General features: G+C 44.0%; 4 protein-coding genes across 8 annotated transcripts; 1 reads left to right on the top strand and 3 right to left on the bottom strand.

Moving 5' to 3' along the window:
- Positions 1-3291: 3291 nt before the first annotated feature.
- On the bottom strand, positions 3292-6374 carry LOC117770241 (XK-related protein 8-like). Its single transcript, XM_034599419.1, has 3 exons — positions 6019-6374; positions 4614-4804; positions 3292-4273 (listed from the first exon to the last, which is right to left on the bottom strand). The coding sequence occupies exons 1-3, from the start codon at positions 6357-6359 to the stop codon at positions 3441-3443; spliced, it is 1365 nt and encodes a 454-aa protein (XP_034455310.1). The 5' UTR covers positions 6360-6374; the 3' UTR covers positions 3292-3440.
- Positions 6375-7428: 1054 nt separating this feature from the next.
- On the bottom strand, positions 7429-10739 carry LOC117770244 (XK-related protein 8-like). Its single transcript, XM_034599426.1, has 3 exons — positions 10140-10739; positions 8704-8891; positions 7429-8517 (listed from the first exon to the last, which is right to left on the bottom strand). The coding sequence occupies exons 1-3, from the start codon at positions 10463-10465 to the stop codon at positions 7766-7768; spliced, it is 1266 nt and encodes a 421-aa protein (XP_034455317.1). The 5' UTR covers positions 10466-10739; the 3' UTR covers positions 7429-7765.
- A 776-nt stretch (positions 10740-11515) lies between these two features.
- On the top strand, positions 11516-16185 carry LOC117770243 (serine/arginine-rich splicing factor 6-like). 4 transcript variants are annotated; one of them, XM_034599422.1, is made up of 7 exons: positions 11516-11707; positions 12771-12934; positions 13284-13349; positions 14441-14547; positions 14651-14865; positions 15022-15099; positions 15205-16185. In XM_034599422.1, the coding sequence occupies exons 1-7, from the start codon at positions 11601-11603 to the stop codon at positions 15734-15736; spliced, it is 1269 nt and encodes a 422-aa protein (XP_034455313.1). In that variant the 5' UTR covers positions 11516-11600; the 3' UTR covers positions 15737-16185. The 4 variants fall into 4 exon arrangements, with proteins under 4 accessions (XP_034455313.1, XP_034455314.1, XP_034455315.1 ...); XM_034599424.1 differs by having other exon boundaries at positions 11518-11707; positions 13284-13353; XM_034599423.1 differs by lacking the exon at positions 13284-13349.
- A 475-nt stretch (positions 16186-16660) lies between these two features.
- On the bottom strand, positions 16661-22346 carry msto1 (misato mitochondrial distribution and morphology regulator 1). 2 transcript variants are annotated; one of them, XM_034599416.1, is made up of 14 exons: positions 22149-22336; positions 21166-21295; positions 20902-20971; positions 20632-20707; positions 20420-20447; positions 20177-20333; positions 19502-19616; positions 19218-19352; positions 18978-19130; positions 18571-18702; positions 18245-18429; positions 17841-17945; positions 17637-17749; positions 16661-17536 (listed from the first exon to the last, which is right to left on the bottom strand). In XM_034599416.1, exons 1-14 carry the CDS (start codon positions 22230-22232, stop codon positions 17280-17282), a joined length of 1740 nt encoding a protein of 579 aa, XP_034455307.1. In that variant the 5' UTR covers positions 22233-22336; the 3' UTR covers positions 16661-17279. The 2 variants fall into 2 exon arrangements, with proteins under 2 accessions (XP_034455307.1, XP_034455308.1); XM_034599417.1 differs by having other exon boundaries at positions 16672-17536; positions 20177-20330; positions 22149-22346.
- Between the last annotated feature and the right edge of the window lie 207 nt (positions 22347-22553).

The following is a 22553-nucleotide window of genomic DNA, read 5'->3' as shown; positions in this document are numbered from 1 at the left end:
CCCGGTCAAACCACAGGTCAGTCAGCTGACCTCCTCGCAGTGTGAGTGTGTGATCTGTGGTCAGCAACTGGTGCTGAGAATCACCGGTTTCTGGATGAACAAACACTTTTTCACCACCATCCTCAATGTATTTAAATCCTCTCTCAGCTGTTAAGACAAGTGCATCCATCAACAGAACTCTCAAAAATCATCTAGTGGTATTGAGTATACTTCATTTTCCCTGTGTGAACATAATGTCCGTATCAGAAACTGCCTAAAATCGATAATGTGGTTGATGTGAGACGCAGAATCTCAGAATAAGATTTGTTTCCCTCTGCTGGTTGAGAGAGCCGTCTCTTCTTTCTTACGCTACACGTGATTTTTAAAAAGTCGTCTTTTGCCTGAAGAATTCTTTAACACGAAGCTGATAACGTGGTTTTCACAGGACAACGACAATTATCCTCAGCGAAGTCCTACGTGTCCTCGAAATCCCCCGAGGAGACGAACTCCGATCAAAATTTTAAAAAGGTGTTGCGATGATTGTGTATTTAAAATCATGGCTGTCCGTTATGATACAATACAGCTCAACCAATGTTTTATTGGCTTGTTGTCAAATCTCATTTCAATATTCTGAAATATTTTTTTTGTGTGGCTACAAAAGCAGAAATGCATTGTTGATGAAATCGACGATCATTTCTACCAAAAAGTTATTTTTGTTTACAAAGGCGTTTTCGCGACCTGTCTTTTCAGCTTCTTTTTCAGGTTATATGTTATTTAGCTGTCGTTTGTTTTAACAGTTCTTTAAAACTATTTCATTATCAATTGATAACTTTTTCTCGCCTCGATTTTTGTCTAAATCTGCAACAGTTAATCCGATTCATGAGCAACTATTGTGATCATCGATTCATCATAAATCAGGAGATCTGGCTCCAGCTTCTCAAATGATGGTACAAACATCAATGTCTTGTGTCTGCGGCTGTTGACGTCAGCAGCAGAAACAGTTTCAACTGTGAAAAAAATGGAAAATGTTCAATTTACTGTCGCAGAGAACCAAGAAAAACTGCAGATTTTCTCCCTTAAGTGTCAAAACAAACTTATTTTTGTGACTTATTGTGAAACTTAGTAGTAGATGATCAAAATAGTTGCTAACTAGTCATTTCAGCTTGTTGAACCTTTTAAATCTACGACCCCCCCCCCCCCCCCCCTCAATGACTTTTACTGCTTTGAGTTTTCATCACGGCGACCCACAGCTTCTTAGAGTCAGACCCGAGGGGGTGGGGGGGGGGGAGCAGCAGCGGCGACGACTGTGCAATACATTTCTACTTTGCTCATTAACTGTATTTCAAAAGGGATTTTTTTTTTCAGCTGCTTGTTGAAAATGGGGAGTGGGGGGGGGGCGACAACTTCCCTGAACCTGAGATTACGACTGAACAATACTGAGCCTGAAGAAGATTTTACACACATGCAGCTCGACCGTTACGATTGTGTATTTGTGTGTTACTCGTTTGTGTTACTCGTGTGCCTGTTCATATTTATATTGTGCCTTTTTTTTTAACCATCATCCGAACGCATAATCTCAAAGGGAAATTGTGTACGATTTTGTGTTGGATACATATATCACTGCATTGTTATACTATCCAAAGTGTTACTTTCTTTTAATCCAATATTTCTTGTTTTTGTTATCGAGTTAGACGTTTTGATTGAACTGTCCTGTCTGCACTGTATTTAAAAGGTCTCCTAGGAAAAGAGTGTTTGGTGTTGATTGCTCTGTGTTTTTTCGCTAATGGATCCCAGTTTTAGTATTTTGACAATTTCACTGGTGAAAATCTCATTTCCCAACAATCACATCAGCTTGTATGGCTCCTTTTTGAAAAGGAGGTTTTATTTTGCTGCTGTGAAAACATCGCTTGGACAATCACAACCTGTTAGACACGCTGTTTTCTTTTTTTAACGCAGGTCAGATTACGAAAGAGAGAGGCACGTTTTAAGAGGCCGTGCTTTTTTTTCGCTGGCTCAGTGTCGTAGGGGAAAAATGGGATCATTAGCCCCTGACACACATTTGAGGAAAAACATGAGACCATATGCAATCTCTGCGTTTTCTCTTTCTTTACTTTATCTGCATGCCTTGTCATGGCCTTCAAAAAAAAAAACACGACCATGTATATTCTTAGACGTGTCCTCTTTTTCTTTTTAATGCCAAATACTGTTGTTGATTTTAAAATGCTGTCTTGTTTATTTTTCTATCTTTTTTTTTTTTTAAGTATTTCATCTCGTTTTCAAGGACTTGTGAGGCTGCGAGTACCGAGCCTGAATATGATCCTGTAAACTGAAACCCCTTCATCTTTATTCATGCTAATTTAATTACAATAATCACTATTTCCCCTCGGTCCCTCGACACGGTCCTGTAAGGTTTGTCTGAACCTGAGACTCAATACGATGTAAATAAATTTTAAAGTTTCAGACTCAAGTTTGTCTTTATTATTTCTTCTAGTATAAATGAGAAGTTTTGAAGTAGTTCCAGTAAAATCAAGAAAGTTCTAATGGAAGAATCATGAGAACAGCAGTTTTCTCTCTCTGATACAATATTCAGTCAATTCAAAGAAATGCTGCCGTTGTTCTTTCTGTCCAAACAGATCAGAATCCGTCCCGATGCTTTTGAAACCTCCGCATGCGAAAAAGTTTTACCTCGAGCAATGTGGTTTGGTTTTCACACGTCCACATTTTTGTTTGTCAGTGGGGTTATGCAAAATACATGTGAACAGATAACTGGGAAACTGGGAGGAAAGATGAGACACGAGTCATGAGAGAAACATTTAAAATTTCTTTTCAACATTTTGAGATATTATTTGTAGTATTTTGTGAGATTTTCCCTGATTTCCTGGGAAATAAATCCTGGATCTTGATGGAATAAAAAAAGCAGACGTGTGGAATTTGAAAAGTCCTGATCAAATGAATTAAAATGTGGTTTCATAAGGAGACTGTTGGGCCTCTACTGAGGGACATTCTGTTATCTTATTCTTTATTTTTCGCAAAGTGAAACTAAGGGTCCAATGAAATAGTGAACAAACCTGAGGAGGACCTTGCTTTTCTAAGAAGTGACCAACAAAATTCAGCTAAACTTCTGCGACACATTCATTTTCTTACAGTCCCTTAAAATTAAACATTTAGAATAAGATCTGTTCAACTCCAGAGCAGATGAGCAGGAGGAATAATTACAGCAGCCAATAACTGTTCCCACGTAATGTAAAAAAGTATTGTTTTATTAATAATAATAATAATAATAATAATGATAATGATAAACGGTAACCACAATGGAACCTCAGTAGTGGCTCATGAGTTTGACTGTGTGGTTAATGAGCCGGTCAAAGTCCTGTGAACTCAGTGGCGTGTTGACAGACGGCCTGCATGACTCGTGTCCCTTCCCAACCTCACGTCCTGTGTGGCTGTCAAGTGACAGCTGGTCAGGAGTAGAAGTTCTCCGCCATCTTCCTCATTCTGTTATTGCAGCGGCCAACGCTCCGCGGTGGTGGTGGGCTGGGCGCGCTGCGATCTGTAACGTCTGTAACTAATAACCCCTTCAAGGTGAGGTTCTGAGGAATGTCGTCATATGAAGCACCTGAGACCGTGTCCTTCAGCATAAAGTCCACCTCGTCACCAGAAGGTGATTTACCCACAGCTGCCTCATCTCCATTTTGGGTCATCCCAGCCGTGACACCTGTCATCTGCTCTCTGTCGAGGTTTGGGTGATAGCGCTTGTAATATATTATTGTAAATAAGAGGCCAAGGCCGTAAACCAACACGACACTGACAGCAGTGATTAGAGCATAAGAGAGGGTTATTCCACCATGAGATGGTTCTGTGGTTATCTTCCAGCACCACAGGCCGCAGAGGAGGGAAATATCCGCCAGTTTGTACCCGTGGTAGAGCAGCATCCTGGTCCTGGTGCTCCCCTCCGCCACATTAAACCAGTTGAAATACCAAATGAGGCCCACAGTGGCTCGGTAAAGCCATTCTGCACCGGGGGTATCCATGAAGCTGGTCTTGGATCTCCAGACGAAGAAGAATAAAACCAGCCAGGAGCAAAAGAAGTGGCTGAAGATGAAGCAGGGCAGCACAGAGGCGAAGAGGGCGAGGGCGACGACGCGAGACGCGATGCAGAGCAGGTTCCAGATGAAGTAGACCACTGAGGAGATCAGCCGCTGGTCCATCTTGTCGGGCAGGAAGGAGCGCAGGGAGCGGTGGTACATGGTCACACTGATGGCGATGGCTGCGGCTGAGCCGATGGCCTTCAGCACTGAGGAGGAGAAGAAGTCAGAGTTCAAGCGGCAGAATGTCAGAGAGGAGGAAGCACTGAGGTCCAGGTTGGACTGAAGCAAGAAAACACGTGTATTAAATCTATGTTTTCACTTTAGTGGGTTTAAGTATTGAACTCCTCAGGTTCTAGAGCTCTAAGGAATAGTCAGACCTCAAATGACCCTTAAGTACTGTAATTAAGTAAATTGACTCAGTTACATTCAAACCACCAACGTCCAGACTCTTTATATATCATAAACTCTTAAATCTTATTTCAAATGTTGTAATACTTTTAAATGTATTCTCGAAGTTTTCTGCCCCACGTCACCATGAGGACACACCTGTCACCGGGTCCAGCTGACCCCGCTGCAGAATGATGGTGAGCATGAGCACGAGCTGAGGGCTGCTCTCCGAAAACGCCTCAAAGAGCCGCAGCATGCTGAGGTCGTGGCTCAGGAACACCGCGACATTCTCGGGGTCCTGGGTCTTTGTGAAGAAGCTGTGGACAGAAACCTCCACGACGCCTGCATGCCTGAGAAGAGAGGGAACTAGTTAATCACATAATAAATTATATAACTAAGTAATAAGGCTGATTGTGTTAACTGTAGATCCAGGGGCCCCAAAGGTCCCATCAATGATTTGATTCCAAAATATAAAAGTTATACTAAAGGCTTGCTTGGAGAATACGTCATTTACCCCCGATACCCGACATTGAACGGGTTACATACAACAACAAGCGCAGAATCGCGGGTGAGTAGGCCTGGTGATACTGTTAAATGTTTGGCTGAATAGGTGTCTATGTCCATCCATGGCATCTAAAGTTACACTTGTCACTTTTTCGGTTTTTCATATTATTCAAGTAATAAACAAATATCGGTATCGGCTATCGGCTAGATTGTTGTTTTAAATATCGGTATCGGCCAAGAATTTCCATATCGGTGCATCCCTACAAGCTACATTACATTACATTTATCTGTCGCTTTTATCTAAAGCTACTTACAATAAGTGCATTCAACCACGAGAACAAGCAAGAATCAAGTAATTACAGGTTGCTTCAAGGCTGGGAGAGCATTTCCCTGGAAGGAAAACAAGTTCCGTCTTGTCAAGGTTGATTTTCAGGTTCAAGTTCTATATGTGTTTCATTTTCATTTATAGTTATTCATTATAGAGTTAAGGGTTGGTTAATGACATCTTAGTAATTAATGCCAAACATATATTGGCAAATATATCCGTATCAGAATTTTTTTACTCCCTAATATCAGTATCGGCCCCAAAAACACACACATCAGTCAAGCTGTAAGAAAATATATCAAATATATATTGAGTTTCTTTGAAAACTGGGAAATCTATGTTAGAGAAGCTGGTACCAGTCAATATTTGTCACTAGTGAATAATTTTTAGTTTCAGGTCGTCCTGAAAGTTTCATCTGGGAATGAAAAGCAGCAAATTTAGTTTCTACTAAAGCCAGTTTTAGTTTCATAATGAGAATATTCAAAGAAACAAAGTGCTTTAAAATGTGATAAAACAAATCATGTACGAGAAGATTCATAGATTAACTTCATTAAATTCCTCCATGAATACAAATACATGTTTACACACCGGCTGGAGGGAACATCCAGGGTGGAGTACACAGATGAATATCTAAAAACGAAACTGCCTCTGATGTAATGTCAAACTGCTTCATTTACTGCATTCACACACAGCTTTAAATACTACATGACATACAGGAGATAGGATTATAATGACCTGAAGTAGATTCCCAGCTGGAGCACATGAAGAAGGTGGAGCTGCCACAGACTCAGGCATCTCTCCACCTTGGTGTCCCTGCTAAAGTCCCCGTAGCTGTACCACAGCCAACTGTAGAGCTGGCCGAGCACAGAGGAGCCCAGCAGGAACAGCAGCAGGACGCCGAGGCTCACGTACTCCTCTTCCTGGTAAAAACTCACAACTGCAAGGATATCCAGAACAATGTCGAGCACCAGGAATACCAGACCCAGACAAGTGAAGAGGAAGTCCACGGGTTTATATTTAAACACAGCCTGGGTGTCGTTTATCTGTGTAAACGGCTGATCTGAGAGCAGCGTCATGCTGGAGACCTACTTACACTTACACTACACAGAGAAAGACAACTGAAAGTATGAAAGGAGTAAGGTTCAGTGTTGAGATAGTGTGTAACCACTCCCACAGAACAACCCCCTATGGAGCTCACAGCCCATCGTAAAGAAGAACTGTAGAGTGCCTGTTTACTATTCATGTTGTGTCACTTCTGTAAAAAGGAACAAGTGCAAAAACACAAATTTAAACTGTTCATACAGGTCATTTTTTTTAATAATTGCACGTGGCAATTGAGAAAAACATCCACGCAGCAGAGTCTGTAGCAAAAATCTTGTTTTTGAACATTTCGAATGAACATTTCTGAAATTAATCAACTAAAATAGGTTCGACATGTAAAAATAACACAAACCAAAAACAACAACGGCAACTTGAACAGACTTTTAAAGAGATTTAAAGTGAACATGCTTCACCTAGAATAACTGTTTAGCACAGCATTACTCATAAACTGAGGGAAAAGTTTGTTTTGATGAGTTTGAACTGAAGTTATAGGAAAGAAAATGTGACAATTAAACAAGAGAATGACTCATAAGTGGAGCTTATGGTCAAATCTACATTCAAGGTCCTTCAGAGAGGTTGCAGTGGTAGCAGCTGTGACACAACCCAAAAGTACAACGCACACATTTACAACGCATATCTGTTGTCATGTGAACCCCTGAATAGTATAACCTTTAAAGTTTTAAGTCAATTCCAAAAGTAACAGGGATCAAACGTTGGTAACACGTTGAGAAATTAGAACGTTTGCATTGTGGAAAAACAAGGTGTTGACACAACCACCACAGACCTTTGGCAATATGCGAAATGATTTCAACATGTTCAAGTTGACTTCATGTATCAAGACATTAAAATACATTCACTTGTAATAAAAAAAAAAAATGAATCTATCAAACGTTACGAGCATTTTTCAAAAACTTAGCTTATCATATTACAGGAGCTTCAAGTAGAGTTGAGATATATTGCTGTGTATTCTGTGTGATGACATTAATTTATAATCCTTTAATATTTCTTCTATTAAGCCTTTGTAATATTCGATTTTTGTACAAAGTACCTGAATATGTTGGTTATTTACTCTATTGGAATATGATATTGTAAAAGCACATATACTGTGAATAGGATTTTGTTTCAAGTATTGTTTCTGAGCTTGTATGTTGGTTGAAATCAGGTCAGATATGAAGATGACGTCATTGGCACAAGATGGCAGTGCTCGTATCCAGGATATTTTGGCTTCATTTCTTTCCTTCTTCATGATATACAGTCTGTGGTTTATACTGAGCATAGGAAACAGTCAAGAGTTGGACTGATGGAGATGGACAGCACTCCATCACTTCCACACAAGGTTACGTTTATCAGCTGAATACGATTGGCTGTGACATCACAGACATCATAGACGCGGGGATTCTGCTTTACTGGTTTTGTCCGTCTGTCCAACGTCTTTCTGCTTCGAGTAAAAATTTGAAGCGTGGCCGGCCATCCGTTTGTTGAGCAGCTGGGAGGACAGCGTGCCGTCCTGGATGGAAATGTCTTTGAAGGACACTTCGGCATCAGGCAGATCATCGGGCAGCCCGGGGTCCCTCATCGGGGGCCTCCACAGTTTGGGGTGGAAGCAGCAGTAGTAGAGGGTTTTGAAGAGCAGTCCCAGGAGGTAGATGAGAGGTAGAGTGATGATCAGAGCCAGGGCGTAAGACTCCGTCTGGACAGGGTCTCTGTAGCACCACCAGGTCACCAGCAGGATTCCTGCATCAGTGGTAATGAAGGAATGGTAGACGAGGCTCCGGCCTCGGGTCCGACCATCTGCTACATTGAACCAGCTGAAGTACCAAATGAGTCCTACGGTGGCCCGGTAGAGCCACTCGCCACCCACACTGTCCATGAAGTACGTCCTCTGCCGCCACACCCACAACACAAAGACAAACCACAGGATGAGAAAGTGGACGCCGATGTACCCGGGCAGGACTGAGGCAAACAGAGCGAGCGCTGCCACACGGGGGGCGATTAGCAGCAGATTCCACAGGAAGTAGATCAAGGAGGATCCCCAGCCCTGCTTGGCTTTGTCTGGGAGGAAGGAGCGCAGGGAGCGGTGGTAGTCCACCACCATCCAGGCGATGGAGGTGGTTGATGCAGCAATGCTCACAACTGCAAAAACAAAAGTTAAACTATCAGTGGAGCAACCAAGAGGAGGTAAACACGACCAACACACATGTCAGGACTTACCAGGAGCCTGACAGAGTGCTGGAAGAAACCTCAACCCTGCAGCTTTATTTGATTCAACCTCAAAAAATGTATTTGCTTGTAGGTAAATCAAACTAAAGAGGAACTCACACTGAACAGTCCTGGCCTTGTTGGTGCGCAGCATGACATAGATCATGAGGGTGAGCTGGGGCGCGCTCTCACAGAACGTCTCGATGAGTCGCAGCATGCTGAGGTCATGTGTCAGGTACACGGCGTACTCGGAGCCTTCCTCTTTCCGCCACCAAACCCTGAAGCCTTGACGTATGGCGGAGATGTGCCTGCATGGATGAACATGTCAGAGAGGAGCTGTTGCATGAAACACACACACTGTGAGAACATGTCACAAACCAAACCCACGCAGCTTTTACAAAGAAAAGAAGCAATGAGGCGCGATGCATTAAGCGTCTTAGAAAGCTGTGAATCACGCCATCCATATTCAACGCTTTTCAAAACTGATTAACTCACTGTTTGTTGTGCATTTTAAGAATCCAGTTCCCTTCTGGAACATTAGATCTATTAGTTTCCAAACCTGATTTACATTCAGAACCTGTCAAATATCATTACTCGCTTGCCTGGTTGAGTTTCTCTATGGGAGCAATGAGCAGAGAGTGAAATACTGCGGCAGGGAAGGTGTGATAATGGTGAAGAAAAATAATAACTTAGGAAAGGTTTTAAGTAAAAATGTCTAAACTATTTACATCATCAAACATAAACATAAAACAAATGTTATTACATTCCTAATTTGAGGATCGTTTAGCAAACTTTATTTCAGGCTGAAGTGAACTTGCAACATTTCATTTCATGCAAAACTATTGATGAAACTCTACACGTGATGTGAAATCACTATAAATAACACAAGCTATTCTTCAGCATTGATACAGTCAAACAGCTACTGGGGCTGATATTAATAGTCATACTGGGAGGGATTTCTCTACGGGTGTAAAGTTTCATAAAGCGTCTGCATGAAAGAAAGTGATGCAAGTGACTTTACCCTCGACAAGACCGAGACAAAGTTCTCTAAACAAATCTCTCAGGAAGCAACTAACGATTTAATTATCTTTGATTAATCAGCTGATTATTTGCATTGAGTCCATATTAATAAATACAGAAAAAAATGCCCATGGTAATAAGCCTGGTGTCATAAAATGTTATTTTCAATCAGCAGAGTTAGCAGAGGTCCTTTTTCTGCCAGAAGACGAATGACAAAACAAATGTATGAGATTAAAAAGAGTTAGTGAGTCATGATTATGAGATAGAAAGTCATGTTTATGAGATACTAAGTCATTATTTTGAGTTACTAAGTCGTTACTTCGAGATACTAACTCATTATTTTGAGTTACTGCGTATTTTTCGAAGGTTTCTCATTATAATGACCATCAGGACTCTTTTAACAAGTGTATTACATTATTATTATTAATATTAATAATATCCAGTCCAGTCTGCTTCGAGGCTGAAGGTTTTAAACTCTGAGTTGATGCAGAACTCCTGGATCGACTGTCTGCGTGGAGCCAGTGACCGGGGCTCACCTGCAGAGGAAGCCGAGCTGCAGCACATGTAGCAGGCAGGAGAGCTTCACCCGGTCCCCGAACAGCACGGTCCCCGCTCCGGGCCGCCCGCTGAACCCGGGCAGCTCCCGGTCGTACATGAACCAGAACCAGCTGAACATCTGGACCACGACCGAGGACAGGACCATGAGGCCGACCAGCAGCGCGAACCACAGCAGGTCCCCGCGGCAGTAAAACTCGGTGGCCACCCACACGTCCGATCCCCAGTCCACCAGGAAGGTGCACACTCCGATCACCGAGAAGACGAAGTCGATCCAGGAGTATTTCGAGAAAGCGGAGCGCTCCATGTCCGAGTCCCGGGGGACTAGCCGACCTGTTGCTGCGAAGCTAACATGGAGCTAACGCCGAGTACCGTTATTTCCCTCCCGGACAAACGCGCTCCTCAACCCATTGAAGGAGCGAGTTGTCGGGACTCTACCGGCTGAGCGACCGCGTCGACTTGCTCCACCGGGGCGACATCAAACCGCGGCGGACATTGTTGGAAGGAAAACGGCAGGAAAAAGTTTCAAAGTACCGGGAACGGGACCGAGACGCTGGTGTGTTTGAAACGAGCCCGTGTGTGCGGCTCGTAACCCCGCCCCCCGCGGATTACACAGGTCCCCACAGGTCGGGCAATCCGGGAGGGAAAGGTTGAACAATTAAAGACCCCCAACATGTTCGATAGGAAAGGGTTAGTCGATTCGTCGATTCTACAGGTCGGTAGAAATACACTTATATTAGATTGTATTTGTATTGTATTGTATTAATAGACCGATATTAGGCCACGACCCATTACACCTCAGAGCTCGGCCCTAGTAACTTTTTATTATACCAGTTTGGTTGAATTTCCTATTGTGACTTGTTCTTTAAAACTTGTAAGAACTCTCAGCACTAAGTCCACTGTGTGAAAAGGTGCCCACCCTGAATTTGTAATTGCCCCCCCCCATCTAAGCAGTCTAGATCCGGGCCTGATTCTATCACTAAATGTGTTGTGCACATAGTACTGTCCAACCACTGTCTGTGGACACTTATTAGTTAGTTAGTTGGAGTGAAATGCAGCGTATCGCGTTATTATGAACTCTTCTTTGCTAACAATGGCTACATGGCTAATGTAAACATTGTCTCTTTGCAGCTGGGGACGCTATCAGGTCAGGTTGTTCTGTTGGGACGTCTTTCATAATAACGGATTATGTTATGAACAGTTTTCTGGCTAATGTAAACATTGTTGTAACTTTAGCCCCTGCCTGTGATTTGCCCTGAGGCCGTGCCTGCCAGTCAAGCCCCCCCCCCTGACAGTCTGAACTCGGGACACAACAACCCCCCCTCACCACCGAGGCCACGCCTCCCGCCGCCGCGACCTATTGTGTGAGAGGAGCGCGTGCATGTGCCTCCGCCGCCTCGCGCTCGCTCGCCTCACGCTGCGCTAGCACACGAGCTAACAAGATGTCCAGGGTGTACATCGGCCGACTGAGCTACCGGGCCCGGGAGAAGGACGTGGAGCGGTTCTTCAAGGGCTACGGGAAGATCCTGGAGGTCGACCTGAAGAACGGGTAACGACGCCTCCCCGCGGATTCGGTCTTTTATTCTTTTCCCGTGGAGCCAACGCGCTGCAGGCCGCGGACCTAACGGGCTGCCCGGGCCTCGCTAACGGGCCTAGCATGCTAATGCTACACTCCCCGCCGTGTATCTTGTAATTTAACCTCCGCGGACGCGTTAGCTCTGTGTAAACACGCGTTTCTCGGTGTTTTGTTCGTGTATATCTCGGACGTGCGCGGCCCCTCGGTGAGATCCTTCGATCTCCTCCACAAAGCAGCGGTTAGCTAACCTTAGCTACCCGTTGGACGTGGCAATGTCACGGGCGCTTGTTTGTGTTTCGTGCAAACCCGCACGTGTAAATCCTGAAGATCAAAGAGACTTTGTCCGAATATCGTGCACATGTTGTGAAATGTGTTTGCAGCTGCACGCGCGGACTTCCTCTTTAGCTCATACATTCATTCTTGCGAGACCCGCGGTGATTGGTTGACTGAAGCCTTCACACTTTACACACGACAGGTTTAAAATGTGTAGTTCGAGGCGCCGTGGCCTTTGATGTTTGGATTCAAAATGAATGAGCCAATTGAACGATCGTTCTTTGATCGTGTGGAACTATGATCCCGCTGTTATTGTTAATGATTGACCGAGGAAATAATACATTCATAGAGTTTGATTGTTATTTTCAGGCGTAACAATGCTGGAGCTGTTTTACATAATCAACACAACAATCAAACACTTTCTATTAGATCTATATATTGGGCAATGGGTTTTGGTGTACATGTATATTTATGCTTTTTGTGTACATTCATGATTAGAATTATGTTTATATATATTTTGTTTTATTTTTAGTTATTTATAGTAAAGTTTATGCTTAAAATGCCAAACCTAAATTTCATTACTGTTATTTGATAACAGAATCTTAGGAATCATCCCTAATCCCATGCACTCCCTAATATTATTATTATTATTAAGTCCATGTCTGTGGGCTTGAGTCTATACCCACCTGACCTGTGCTGTGTGTTATTTTGAACATCCTTTGAACATCCTTTGTTGTAACCCAGTGTCTTCTTCCCACTGCAGGTATGGGTTTGTTGAATTCGATGACCCCCGCGACGCAGACGATGCTGTCTATGACCTGAACGGCAAAGAGCTGTGTGGAGAGCGGGTCATTGTGGAGCACACCAAGGGGCCCCGTCGTGATGGAGGCTATGGTGGTGGTGGTGGCGGCGGAGGTGGTGGAAGGAGTAAGTCTCCAGAAGAGTATTTCTGTCATTTCACATGAATGATGTCATTTGGTGAGAGATTTCATTCATTTCAGGGAATCATTGATCTAAATTTGCGAAGGGGGCAACATTTTAAAGCTCGTCCTTGGTGGCTGCTGTGCATTCAACTCACATCCAAGTTTTTGATAAAAAAAATTCAGGGGTTGTCTGTTTGTGATACATTTGATTCTATACATTGAGCTTAATGAATGTTTTGATACAGGCCAAGATGGTAATATATTAAAACTGCGATATATAACAAAACGTATTTTCCCAGCCATAAAAAATGCACAGAAAATAATACAAGGGACTTCTTTTTCTTGGACCACAGACAACGAGAAACCGTTACAATCACCCTCACAGACTACAGGGCAACCCAGAAGTCATCAAACTACAAGTGGGTCAGCAGCATTTCCAAATTTTCTTTTTCGTTTTTTGATAACTAGTAGTGTGAAAGTTGAGGCGTAACCCTGGTTTCAATGGGTCCTCCTGGTTTCTGATTTGCTTGTTTAGGTGTGTCTTAGTTTTCATTCATTCCAAAGTTTCTGTTTTACTTTGTGTTGCAAATAGACGAGTTAGACGGCGCTCGAGCAGCACTCACTGCGGCGCTTAGCGGCTCTTTCATCTAAAAGAATAGTCGAGCTGGGTGGAGGTTTCCTTGTCAGTGTGCACCAGAGCCACCAATGACTTGACAAATCTTGGGTTTCCATGTGTTGTGAATATGTGATGGGGCTTAATGATAGAAAGGAATATAACTGTCTTGATTTAAACATTGTAAAATAACCGTCTGATTGTCAAATATCTTGTAATCTATTGATGTCTTATTCCATTTTTTTTATTTATTTAAAAATGACTGTCAATTTAAAGGTAAAGATTTAACAAAGAACCTCAATGTTTTAATTGAAAGAGTCCTTTGCTGACTGCCTGCCCCTATTGCTGGCCATGGTGTCCCCCCTTTCCAAGAGTGTGGTTTGACCATTCTGGGCCCCTGGGCAGACCAAAAAAGGGAGCCATTGTGAATGAAGACCGCTTTTCCCATTAGGCCCAGGCCGGGTGGTGAGGATGCCATGGGGTTAGGAACAGATGTGGGTTCAGCTCTTATAGGTGCCTGAAAACAGAACATGTTTTGTAACAGTGAAATGTCTTAGATAGGATAGCTTAGAAACTTGATGTAGTTCACCGTAAGTACTTCCTCGATCAGTTATGTTCTTGAATTTGATTTGTTTTTCTTATTAAGATTACAGGCTTATTGAGCGTTTCTAAAAATTTTATCAGCTAAAGTTGTCATATAGGTGTAGGCTTTTGAATAAATTCATAGGAATATACTTTTTTTCTGGATTTAAATGATTTTTTTGTAATATTTTTTTTTTCCCTTTTCCCAAGAGAATATTGAGATGTGTAGTAGGGTGTAGCTCTGAGTGTAGTGTAACTGCATCATCTCAGTTTGTGTCTGGTCCTCATTTTCCTGTTTCCCTGTTACCTTGAAAGGTGGATATGGGCGCTGGGGAAGAGACAGATATGGTCCGCCTATAAGGACAGATTATCGGCTCATTGTTGAGAATCTTTCCAGCCGCTGCAGCTGGCAGGATTTAAAGGTAAGACGTTCTCACACAGCTGATGCAAACTTAAAAACGCAGAATTTACTAATTAGATTGTGACAACGAGCATCAGTGGCTGACTGTCTCCTTTTCTCTGAAGGACTACATGAGGCAGGCAGGGGAGGTGACTTACGCCGACACCCACAAGGGCCGGAAAAACGAGGGGGTGATAGAGTTCAGGCTCTACTCTGACATGAAGAGGGCCCTGGAGAAGCTGGACGGCACCGAGGTGAACGGCAGAAAGATCCGGCTCATTGAGGACCGACCTGGAGCCCGGCGCCGCCGCTCTTATTCCCGCAGTCGCAGCCACTCCAGGTCAGACACGTCACGGCAGTTATTCCTATCTTTATGTTTCCAAACAGCAATAAAGCCTGTGAAAGTTGAGCTGTATGTCACAGAAGCATATAGGTGTGGACAGACAAAGTTCAACCCTGAAAATCAATGCTGACATTGGTTTCCCTCTCGTCTCAGGTCTCGCTCCAGGAGCCGCAGGTCTCGCAAGAGCCGCAGCCGCAGTGAGAGCAGCAGTCGCAGCCGCTCTCGCTCCAGGTGAGAAATCTCTTATTATTTTCTTATGTGGATGTTTTTATTAAATGAGAAAATGAGCAGACCAAAGAATGAAATATAACATTTAGTTCTGTTTTTTGTCCACAGGGCGGCGTCCCAGTCCCGCAGCCGATCTCGCAGCAAGAAGAATAAGACTAAGATCAAGAAGGAGGAAGAGGAGCGCAGCAACGGCGCTCAGAAGAACAAGGATCGCAGCAGGAGCCGCTCGCCCAAAAGCCGCAGCCCTAAGAGCCGCTCCCCGAAAAGCCGCAGCCCCAAGAGCAAAAAGGGGAAGAAAGAAGGGAAGAAGATAAAGAAGGAGGATTCCCACTCCAGATCCCGCTCTCGCTCCAGGTCTCGTTCTAGATCAGGAGTGAAAGATCGCTCCAGGAAATCTGGCTCAAAGGGCCGCGAGCCGCCCAAGAGTGACGACGAGGGACGCGAGCCCGAGAGGAGGGTCTCTCGCTCCCGCTCCCGCAGCCCGGTCGACCTCAAATCCAGAGCCAGGTCCAAATCCAGGTCTAAATCCAAGTCCCGTTCCCCCACACCCGCCAAAGCCCGCACGCACTCCCGCTCCGCCTCACGATCAGAGTCCCGCTCCAAATCCCGCTCCCCGTCTCGTTCCCGTTCCCGCTCCTAGTTTCAGGTCGTGGACTGTTTGTCGTTAGCCCTTATCCCAGTGTCTCTCCCCCCCCCCCCACCCCCGTCCTTCATCTACATTCCCCAAACCCCTAAACGCTGCCCCTGCCTCCTGTTTTTTGATAAATAGCTGTAGGAAACCAGGCACTCACGCTTGATGTCTTTTATGCTCATGCTACTCCATTTCATTTGCCCTTTACTCAGCATATTTTTTTCATTAGAGATGTCTCGTGTGGAGGTGTTTGTAAAATAACAGGGTGCAATCTCAGTTTTATAAGTTTAAATGATGATATGGTGTGTGTGCGTGTGTCTTTAGCCTTTTTTTAATCACATGTAGGAGCATACCGTTTTTTTGTCAATATGCTTGGTGGGAACATGTTGTGACATCTCCTCACCTTTTGTGAAACCCTTGTATCATTTTATTTCAGATTAAAAAATACCAGCTCTGGATTTGGTTTTGTATCTGTGGTCCTTTTTGTTCTACTGTAACAGATTCTGAGGTTGGACTCTTTTAGATTGTCTGTTTCTTTTGTACACTGTTAGAGCTGCAAAAAAATGTGAGGGGACTTTCTTAAAATTTGGCAAAAATGTTAATTTACCCTCAGATTAATTGATTACACTTGGGTTGGTCACATTCACAAAACATGTTAATGGTGTCTTCATATCTCAATTCTGTGTTAATGCGATGTCTTCACAACTTTAACAAGATTTCACTTAGACTCAAAGATTAGATTTCAGTGGCCAAAGGTCTCGGTTACGTCTCGAAGAACAAAATGTACGGAGACTGAAACGCCACTGGTTGGTGGAGCCATACAAGGTATATTAAGTTGCTGTGGATTTACAGGCTGTTGCCCTCATTGTTTGTCACCACCAGCCTTATCACCTAGTATATTTATGATTTCAACAATCTCTCAAAACAATATACAGTCATGATGGACAGGAACAGTTTATTAGACTCCAGTCCTATAAACACCATCCTGCTGCCATTGTTCTTTTTAATGGGACGTTTGTAACGGTATCATTACTAAATCGAACCATTTCTAAGCTGAAGTATGAAGTGGCAAATCAGATGAGACTAAGTGTCAGTTAAACATTAACTAAACCAACTACATGAATTCACATTCATTCAATACTTTGTCTAAAGCTTCACATAACATTGGAATTGTGTGTGTTGCAGCTCCAGGTTCCTCTGGACTGTACGGTGAGAAGTTTCTGTTAAGTGAACTACATCCATTCATGTATATACAGTATGTTTATGGTGTACATTTAGTATAAAACGCATTTAATTACACAAACTTTGAAGAATCGTGAGAGCAGTGCTGACATTCTCATGATGCTACATCTATCAACTTCCTGAACCAATCCTACACGTGTACCTTTTTTTGGAAGTCAGTAATATAATAATCTGCAGTTAAATCTAAACTATTCAAACTTTGATGTCTGTTAGCGACCATGTGATTCAGTCCTGGTCCTTTAATAAGCAAAGCTCCTCGTGTCTGAGGGAGAACATGCAGGCTGTAAACATCTGTTTGAAACTGTCCACGTCAGTCGTCGCTTTCTTCAGATGAAGAGCGATTCGTCCCGCCGCTGCTGTCTCTGTAACATCGGGCCATTAGACCCAGCTGCTCCATGGCCTCTTCATAGTCGGCCATTTCTGGGCCCTGGGAGAGGAAGCTAGGGGCCACGCGGCGGATGTCGAAAGCGCTGGCAGCACGATGCAGCTCCGACAGCCACGTGCCGATTGCAGGCCCGGACTGAAGGGACGTCATGACGGGTACGGATTTAACCAAAGGGGCTGGCGCTGCAGAGAGGAGCGTTCAAGGATACATTCAGCAAGGCAGGGCTAAATGACAGAAAGTTACAGAATGCAAATAAAAAGTGAAAATATAAAAAGTACTCACAGCCGAAGGGGGGGGCCTGGCTCTGCAGGAAGCCTTGAGGATCCAGGGACTGCCTGAAGATCTGAGGGAACGGTGGCGTCAGCTTACTGGGAGTCGAGACCAGCTGCAGAGCGCTGTGAGAGGACGGAGAGAGCGGCGGTTACAATACAGTGTTTCCTGTTGGGGTTAAACAGTTTAAATAATTAGTTCCGTGTCAGGACTCACAGAGGAGCTGAGGGATAGAAAGATCCGATGTAAGACGACAGGACGTCTTCTCCGCTGTGGAGGCTGTGCAGAGGAGAGGCCGGTTCAGTCCCTGGGGCCAGAGAGCTGAATGAAAGAAGATCAGTATTTCAGCAACACGTTAAAAAGAGATTTCATTTCTAATGTGGTGATGACAGCCTGTATCTTTTCTACAAGACTCTTTCGTACTTTATCAAATCCAGATAAAACTGCAGCTTGATGTCTTTGTTTGCCACCTCTTGACTCAATGTGGATTTAGCACTTAGGGAATTTACTAAAACACCTTTTGTTCAAACTCTCCGGAGTCCAGGTTCAGTTTGTTTGAGTCTGACAGATGAAGCTTCTACGAATCCAAAATATAATGAAAAACAACATAAAACTCTCACCTGATCAGTCTCTGGTCCTCAAAGCCTTTGAGCGTCGCCCACTGGCTGTAGCATTGTCGGTCGCCTGGTTCCGGACACGCTGACAGAGGCTTCCAGGGCAGAGCATCCGAACAGGCGCTCAGGGCGTCGGGGAGAGAGCTGCCGTGCATCATGGGAAAGGGGACGGCACCGTAAGCGGCCACCACCTACAATTCAAAGGATCCGATCACAATGAGAGAGAAAGGAAAAGGGAAAATTACTTATTGATTTAGGTATCAGAAAAATTAACACATCCAGCTTTATATGCAGTCTGTGTGTAATTATTTTTGGATTAAAGTCAAATTTACCTTTCTCCCCGATACGGCCAGCGAGTCTGCCATCTGCCACATGGGGACGCTGTTGTTCCTCAGCCTGTAAGGGACAGTGAGGGCGTCCAGGGCCAGAGCCAAGACGGCGCTGGAGTGGAACCACAGTGACGGCTGGACGGAGGAAAAACAGGGACAGAGAGAAATCTTCAAACTTACATACATTTACCAGAGAGTCTATCAATCTTAAAATGTCCTTAAATCACATCTGAACTAAAAAACAAGTGGGGTATGAAAGATCATTCTATTTAAAGTGTATCTGTAGGTTTACTTTAAATCAATTAAAACGTGGAAATGAAGCAGAGAAATGTCTTAAATCAGCAAAGATAGATAAAAAAATACTCAAACATGAATAAGAGTTAAGATAAAACCAAGAAGAAAAGCCTCACATCAAAATTGAGGTGAGGGAAGGTTGTGGGAGAGGAGGGGCGTCGGCCCAGTCCACCACGGAGAGTCAACGGGCAGAAGAAAGAGCTGTGATTGGCCAGTTCAGCCGTCGCTAATGTGCAGTTCAGCATGTGGTAGAGGTTCTTCACTGGACTCTGGTGACAGACAAATACAAGGTGTGAGAAGCCCGTTGACAAAACATCTGATTCTTATACAAACTCGTAGACACAGAGACAACTCACTGAGTCACGGTGACTGACGGGTGCTATGCCCCAGGTCAGGATGCCTTTCCCGCTGTAAGAGTCCTGTAGCATCTCTGTGACCTTTGACCCCAGCCCTGCAAACCCATCAGCAATGTCACATAACACCTGGAAACCCTGAGAGGAAAACAGGAAGCAGAGGGAGGAGGAGAGATAGAAGATAACGTTTCTGAGAAGCAGACGGTGGAAAATAAAACCAATTTGCTGTAGAAACGTTAAGATAATAAAACAAAAGTGAATAAGAAGAGTGGAAACACCCCAGTTACCTGGAGGTAATCACACTCTTCTATAAAGAAGTGCAGTTTGTCCTCCAGCTCCTCGAGCACCGGCCCCTGCAGGAGAGCTTCTCCCTGACCGAAGGCCTCCAGCCGATGAGCCTCGCTGCACACACACAGGATTCTGTGTTAGAGACTCAAACCAACCACCAGAAATCTTGATTGATATTAACAATGCAAACTAATGGCACTTTGAATAGGTTACAGAGAAAATCAATTGATAAATAAACCCAGTGTGTAATTCAGTGTTAAGTCCAAATGTGCGTAAAGCCTGACATCTGTTGGAGAAAAGCCGGTACTGAAGCATCAGTCTGCTCTTGGCTGGTTTTTGGTGCAACTTGATTTTATCCATTTTTGTGCTTTCGTTGTGATTCTTTCTCCTAAATAGAAAAAGGTTTTTACATCATGTCGACCTACGATCTCATAACTATGACTTTATCTTTAAAATGACGCTGGTTAAATAGGCTTCCATATGTTTGTTTGTTTTTCAACACAAAAAGTTTAAAGTGATAAAGTTTTCGGCCTGTGTTTTCACCAGTAGATCCAATTCACATTCAAAACAACTTCACTCGTCCCCCGAGGACAATTCTAACTTGATGTCAGGCTTCAACTGGATGTAGATTTGAATTTTAAACACGCTAGGGAAGGTCTGACTTTGCACTTTACCCGTCGTGGTTGTACTGATGGATGACAGAGATGGTGCGAGGGTGCAGGTGGATCCTGAGGAAGTCGGACCAGACCTTCACGTCGCCCTCCAGCCTGTAGGCCTTTTGGACTTGGGCCAGTCGACTGTTCACCGTGTCCACTCTCAGAGAACCAGCTGCTGGGAGATTGGTCAGATTGGTCACTGCAGTGCGACGGAACATCTTGTAATTGAGGTGAAATCGGGCTGGTTGAGGATTTGCTTACCTGGGAAACCCTTGGCGAGTATCTCTCCCTTGTGGAGACAAAGAACACGGTTACTTAATTATATGAAGATGTTTATATCAAGTAGTAATATTTTGCCTCCACCAGTAAAACCTGTCCGCACGTGTGTCCTTACTTTTCTCTGAATACCTCCTAGGCTGATAAAAAGCAAATGTTGCTGGAGGTCAGTTTAATTTCTATCTTAAATTACTCACATCCAATTTATCCAGATCTTCAAGAAAAGGGTTCTTTGATATGGGACTTTCTTTATGCATCAGGAGACTTCCCTCCCTGAAAGACAAAAGCACATTCTAATATTGAACAGGCCGAGAATTGTTCATGCAAACATGTGAAATGCAGCATTCACGGGTGTAACCAGCTAGAATGTGCTGTTTCAAAGAAAATTACATGTGAAGTGTTAAAACTCCACTTGCACGTTTATGTCGTCTTTGAAACGCAGATCAATAATGAACCCACTCATTTACCATGTGACAGCCGTCGTGTCTTTTCCTGCATCGTACAGATTTCCCTCCTGCCGCAGCGTCCGAAGACTTCCTGAAACAGAAGAGGAGGAGACGTAGTTTTTAGAATGAATGTTTGTATTACCAGGAGCATCAATTATAATGTGGTTTTCAGTCTAACACACTCGGAATGAGTCGGCCTAATCTTACGGGGACTAAAAATAAAGTCCCGGGAAAGCAGAGGATGTCTCCAGCGTCAGTGAAAAGCACGTGAGACGGTTCGATTACCTTTGAGGTCCATGGCGATGAGGCGAGGAGTGTAGGTGACGTGTCCGCCCCGGGTCTGTCCTTCACGAAACACCACATCGCTCTGGATCTCTCCCAGCTGATCCTCCGGGTCGTACGATAAAGAGGCATCCTGCGAACCGAGAGTAGATTCATAACTTTCCCTTTAACGGAAAGTGCCTCAGTAACTTCAGTGGACAGTGATATTAACATACGGTACTGTGCACAGAAAGTGTTCAACTTTAAACACTTCCCCCTCTGTGGGCGGATTTAAGGTTAAACTGCAGACCAACACGTTTCCTCTTAGCAATTTTATCCTCATGCATTTTATTGTTGTGGTTTTTGTTGAGCACTCTGGCTGTTTTAAATGTGCTTTATCAAAACACACAACAACAAACACACAACAACCAGTCTGATACCTAAAAACACCCAGCACACACTGGTTGAAGTGGGATTTTTATCTGTTTGCAGCAACTTGATAAACAGAACTTTTTAAAGCACAGCACCATTTATTATAGATATTGAATTATGACGCATTGATATGTGCGTCACTTAAATGTTGCCCCCTCTTAAGGTGGAACTCATCTCACTGTCTTCTCCTGGACAACTTTACAAATGTCTCCATCTTGGAAACAGAAACGTTTTAAACAATATTTAAAAAAAAAATATGTTTAAGTGATTCCTCTGATGGAGAATCTCACTCATTTCCTCCTGAAAGATTAATTTCCCTGCTGCCCGGTAACTTCATCATTAGCATTGTTAGCATCGCTAGCATCATACAAAGTGTTTGCTGACACTTTATTTCACGCTCGAAGCTCAAATCCATCTCATCGCCTGCTCTGTTTAATTATAATTAAATATCATAACTTGCACACTTCAGCTGTTTTATCCAACGTCATGCACTCGACAGTCTTGTCAACTCACGCGATGCTAGCTAGCTAGCTAGCTAACTTAGCTTTAGCTTAGCGTTAGCCGCTTCCCCTCACCTGTAGGTTCCACCAGTGGGTCCCCACGAAGTTAGAATAGTGTCCGAGCTGGAGAGTGACGACTTCCCTGCAGGGGCCGCTCATCGTGACGCTGCTCAACAACACGGGTCCGGTGGAGAAGCAGCTTCTTCGGACATGTTTGGAGGAAACTACAGTGACAAGCTAACGCGACGGTTCCGCCTCCCCCTGACGACACGTGGATCCTATTGGCCGAGGGGAGGGTGAGGCGAGCTGTGATTGGATGAGCCGGCGACGTCGCAGGGATAGTTTGGTTTCATCGCGCCGGTGTTTCACACGTGGTGTAAACATTCGTGTTTCAGGATCAGGATCAGGATCAGAACCAGAACCAGAACCAGAATCAGGATCAGGATCAGGATCAGAACCAGAATCAGGATCAGAATCAGG

Source organism: Hippoglossus hippoglossus, chromosome 11 (assembly GCF_009819705.1).
Source record: "Hippoglossus hippoglossus isolate fHipHip1 chromosome 11, fHipHip1.pri, whole genome shotgun sequence".
NCBI lineage: Eukaryota > Metazoa > Chordata > Actinopteri > Pleuronectiformes > Pleuronectidae > Hippoglossus > Hippoglossus hippoglossus.
The sequence above is the reverse complement of the archived record's forward strand: the minus strand, read 5'-3'. Positions and strand labels throughout refer to the sequence as shown.

What these genes read in the sequence shown, in the direction of transcription:
- LOC117770241 (XM_034599419.1), bottom strand. Translation starts at nt 6,359, where the DNA reads ATGACGCTGCTCTCAGATCAGCCGTTTACACAGATAAACGACACCCAG. An exon ending in CAGCTGGGAATCTACTTCAG is followed by an intron (nt 4,805 to 6,018) that starts GTCATTATAATC and finishes CTCTCTTCTCAG; the next exon opens with GCATGCAGGCGTCGTGGAGG. An exon ending in TCAGCTGGACCCGGTGACAG is followed by an intron (nt 4,274 to 4,613) that starts GTGTGTCCTCAT and finishes TCTCCTCCTCAG; the next exon opens with TGCTGAAGGCCATCGGCTCA.
- LOC117770244 (XM_034599426.1), bottom strand. Translation starts at nt 10,465, where the DNA reads ATGGAGCGCTCCGCTTTCTCGAAATACTCCTGGATCGACTTCGTCTTC. An exon ending in CAGCTCGGCTTCCTCTGCAG is followed by an intron (nt 8,892 to 10,139) that starts GTGAGCCCCGGT and finishes TCATCCATGCAG; the next exon opens with GCACATCTCCGCCATACGTC. An exon ending in CAAGGCCAGGACTGTTCAGT is followed by an intron (nt 8,518 to 8,703) that starts GTGAGTTCCTCT and finishes TTGTTTTTGCAG; the next exon opens with TTGTGAGCATTGCTGCATCA.
- LOC117770243 (XM_034599422.1), top strand. Translation starts at nt 11,601, where the DNA reads ATGTCCAGGGTGTACATCGGCCGACTGAGCTACCGGGCCCGGGAGAAG. An exon ending in CGGCGGAGGTGGTGGAAGGA is followed by an intron (nt 12,935 to 13,283) that starts GTAAGTCTCCAG and finishes CTTGGACCACAG; the next exon opens with ACAACGAGAAACCGTTACAA. An exon ending in CGCAGCCGCTCTCGCTCCAG is followed by an intron (nt 15,100 to 15,204) that starts GTGAGAAATCTC and finishes TTTTGTCCACAG; the next exon opens with GGCGGCGTCCCAGTCCCGCA.
- msto1 (XM_034599416.1), bottom strand. Translation starts at nt 22,232, where the DNA reads ATGAGCGGCCCCTGCAGGGAAGTCGTCACTCTCCAGCTCGGACACTAT. An exon ending in TCCCTCACCTCAATTTTGAT is followed by an intron (nt 18,703 to 18,977) that starts GTGAGGCTTTTC and finishes TCCTCCGTCCAG; the next exon opens with CCGTCACTGTGGTTCCACTC. An exon ending in TGGCCGTATCGGGGAGAAAG is followed by an intron (nt 18,430 to 18,570) that starts GTAAATTTGACT and finishes TTTGAATTGTAG; the next exon opens with GTGGTGGCCGCTTACGGTGC.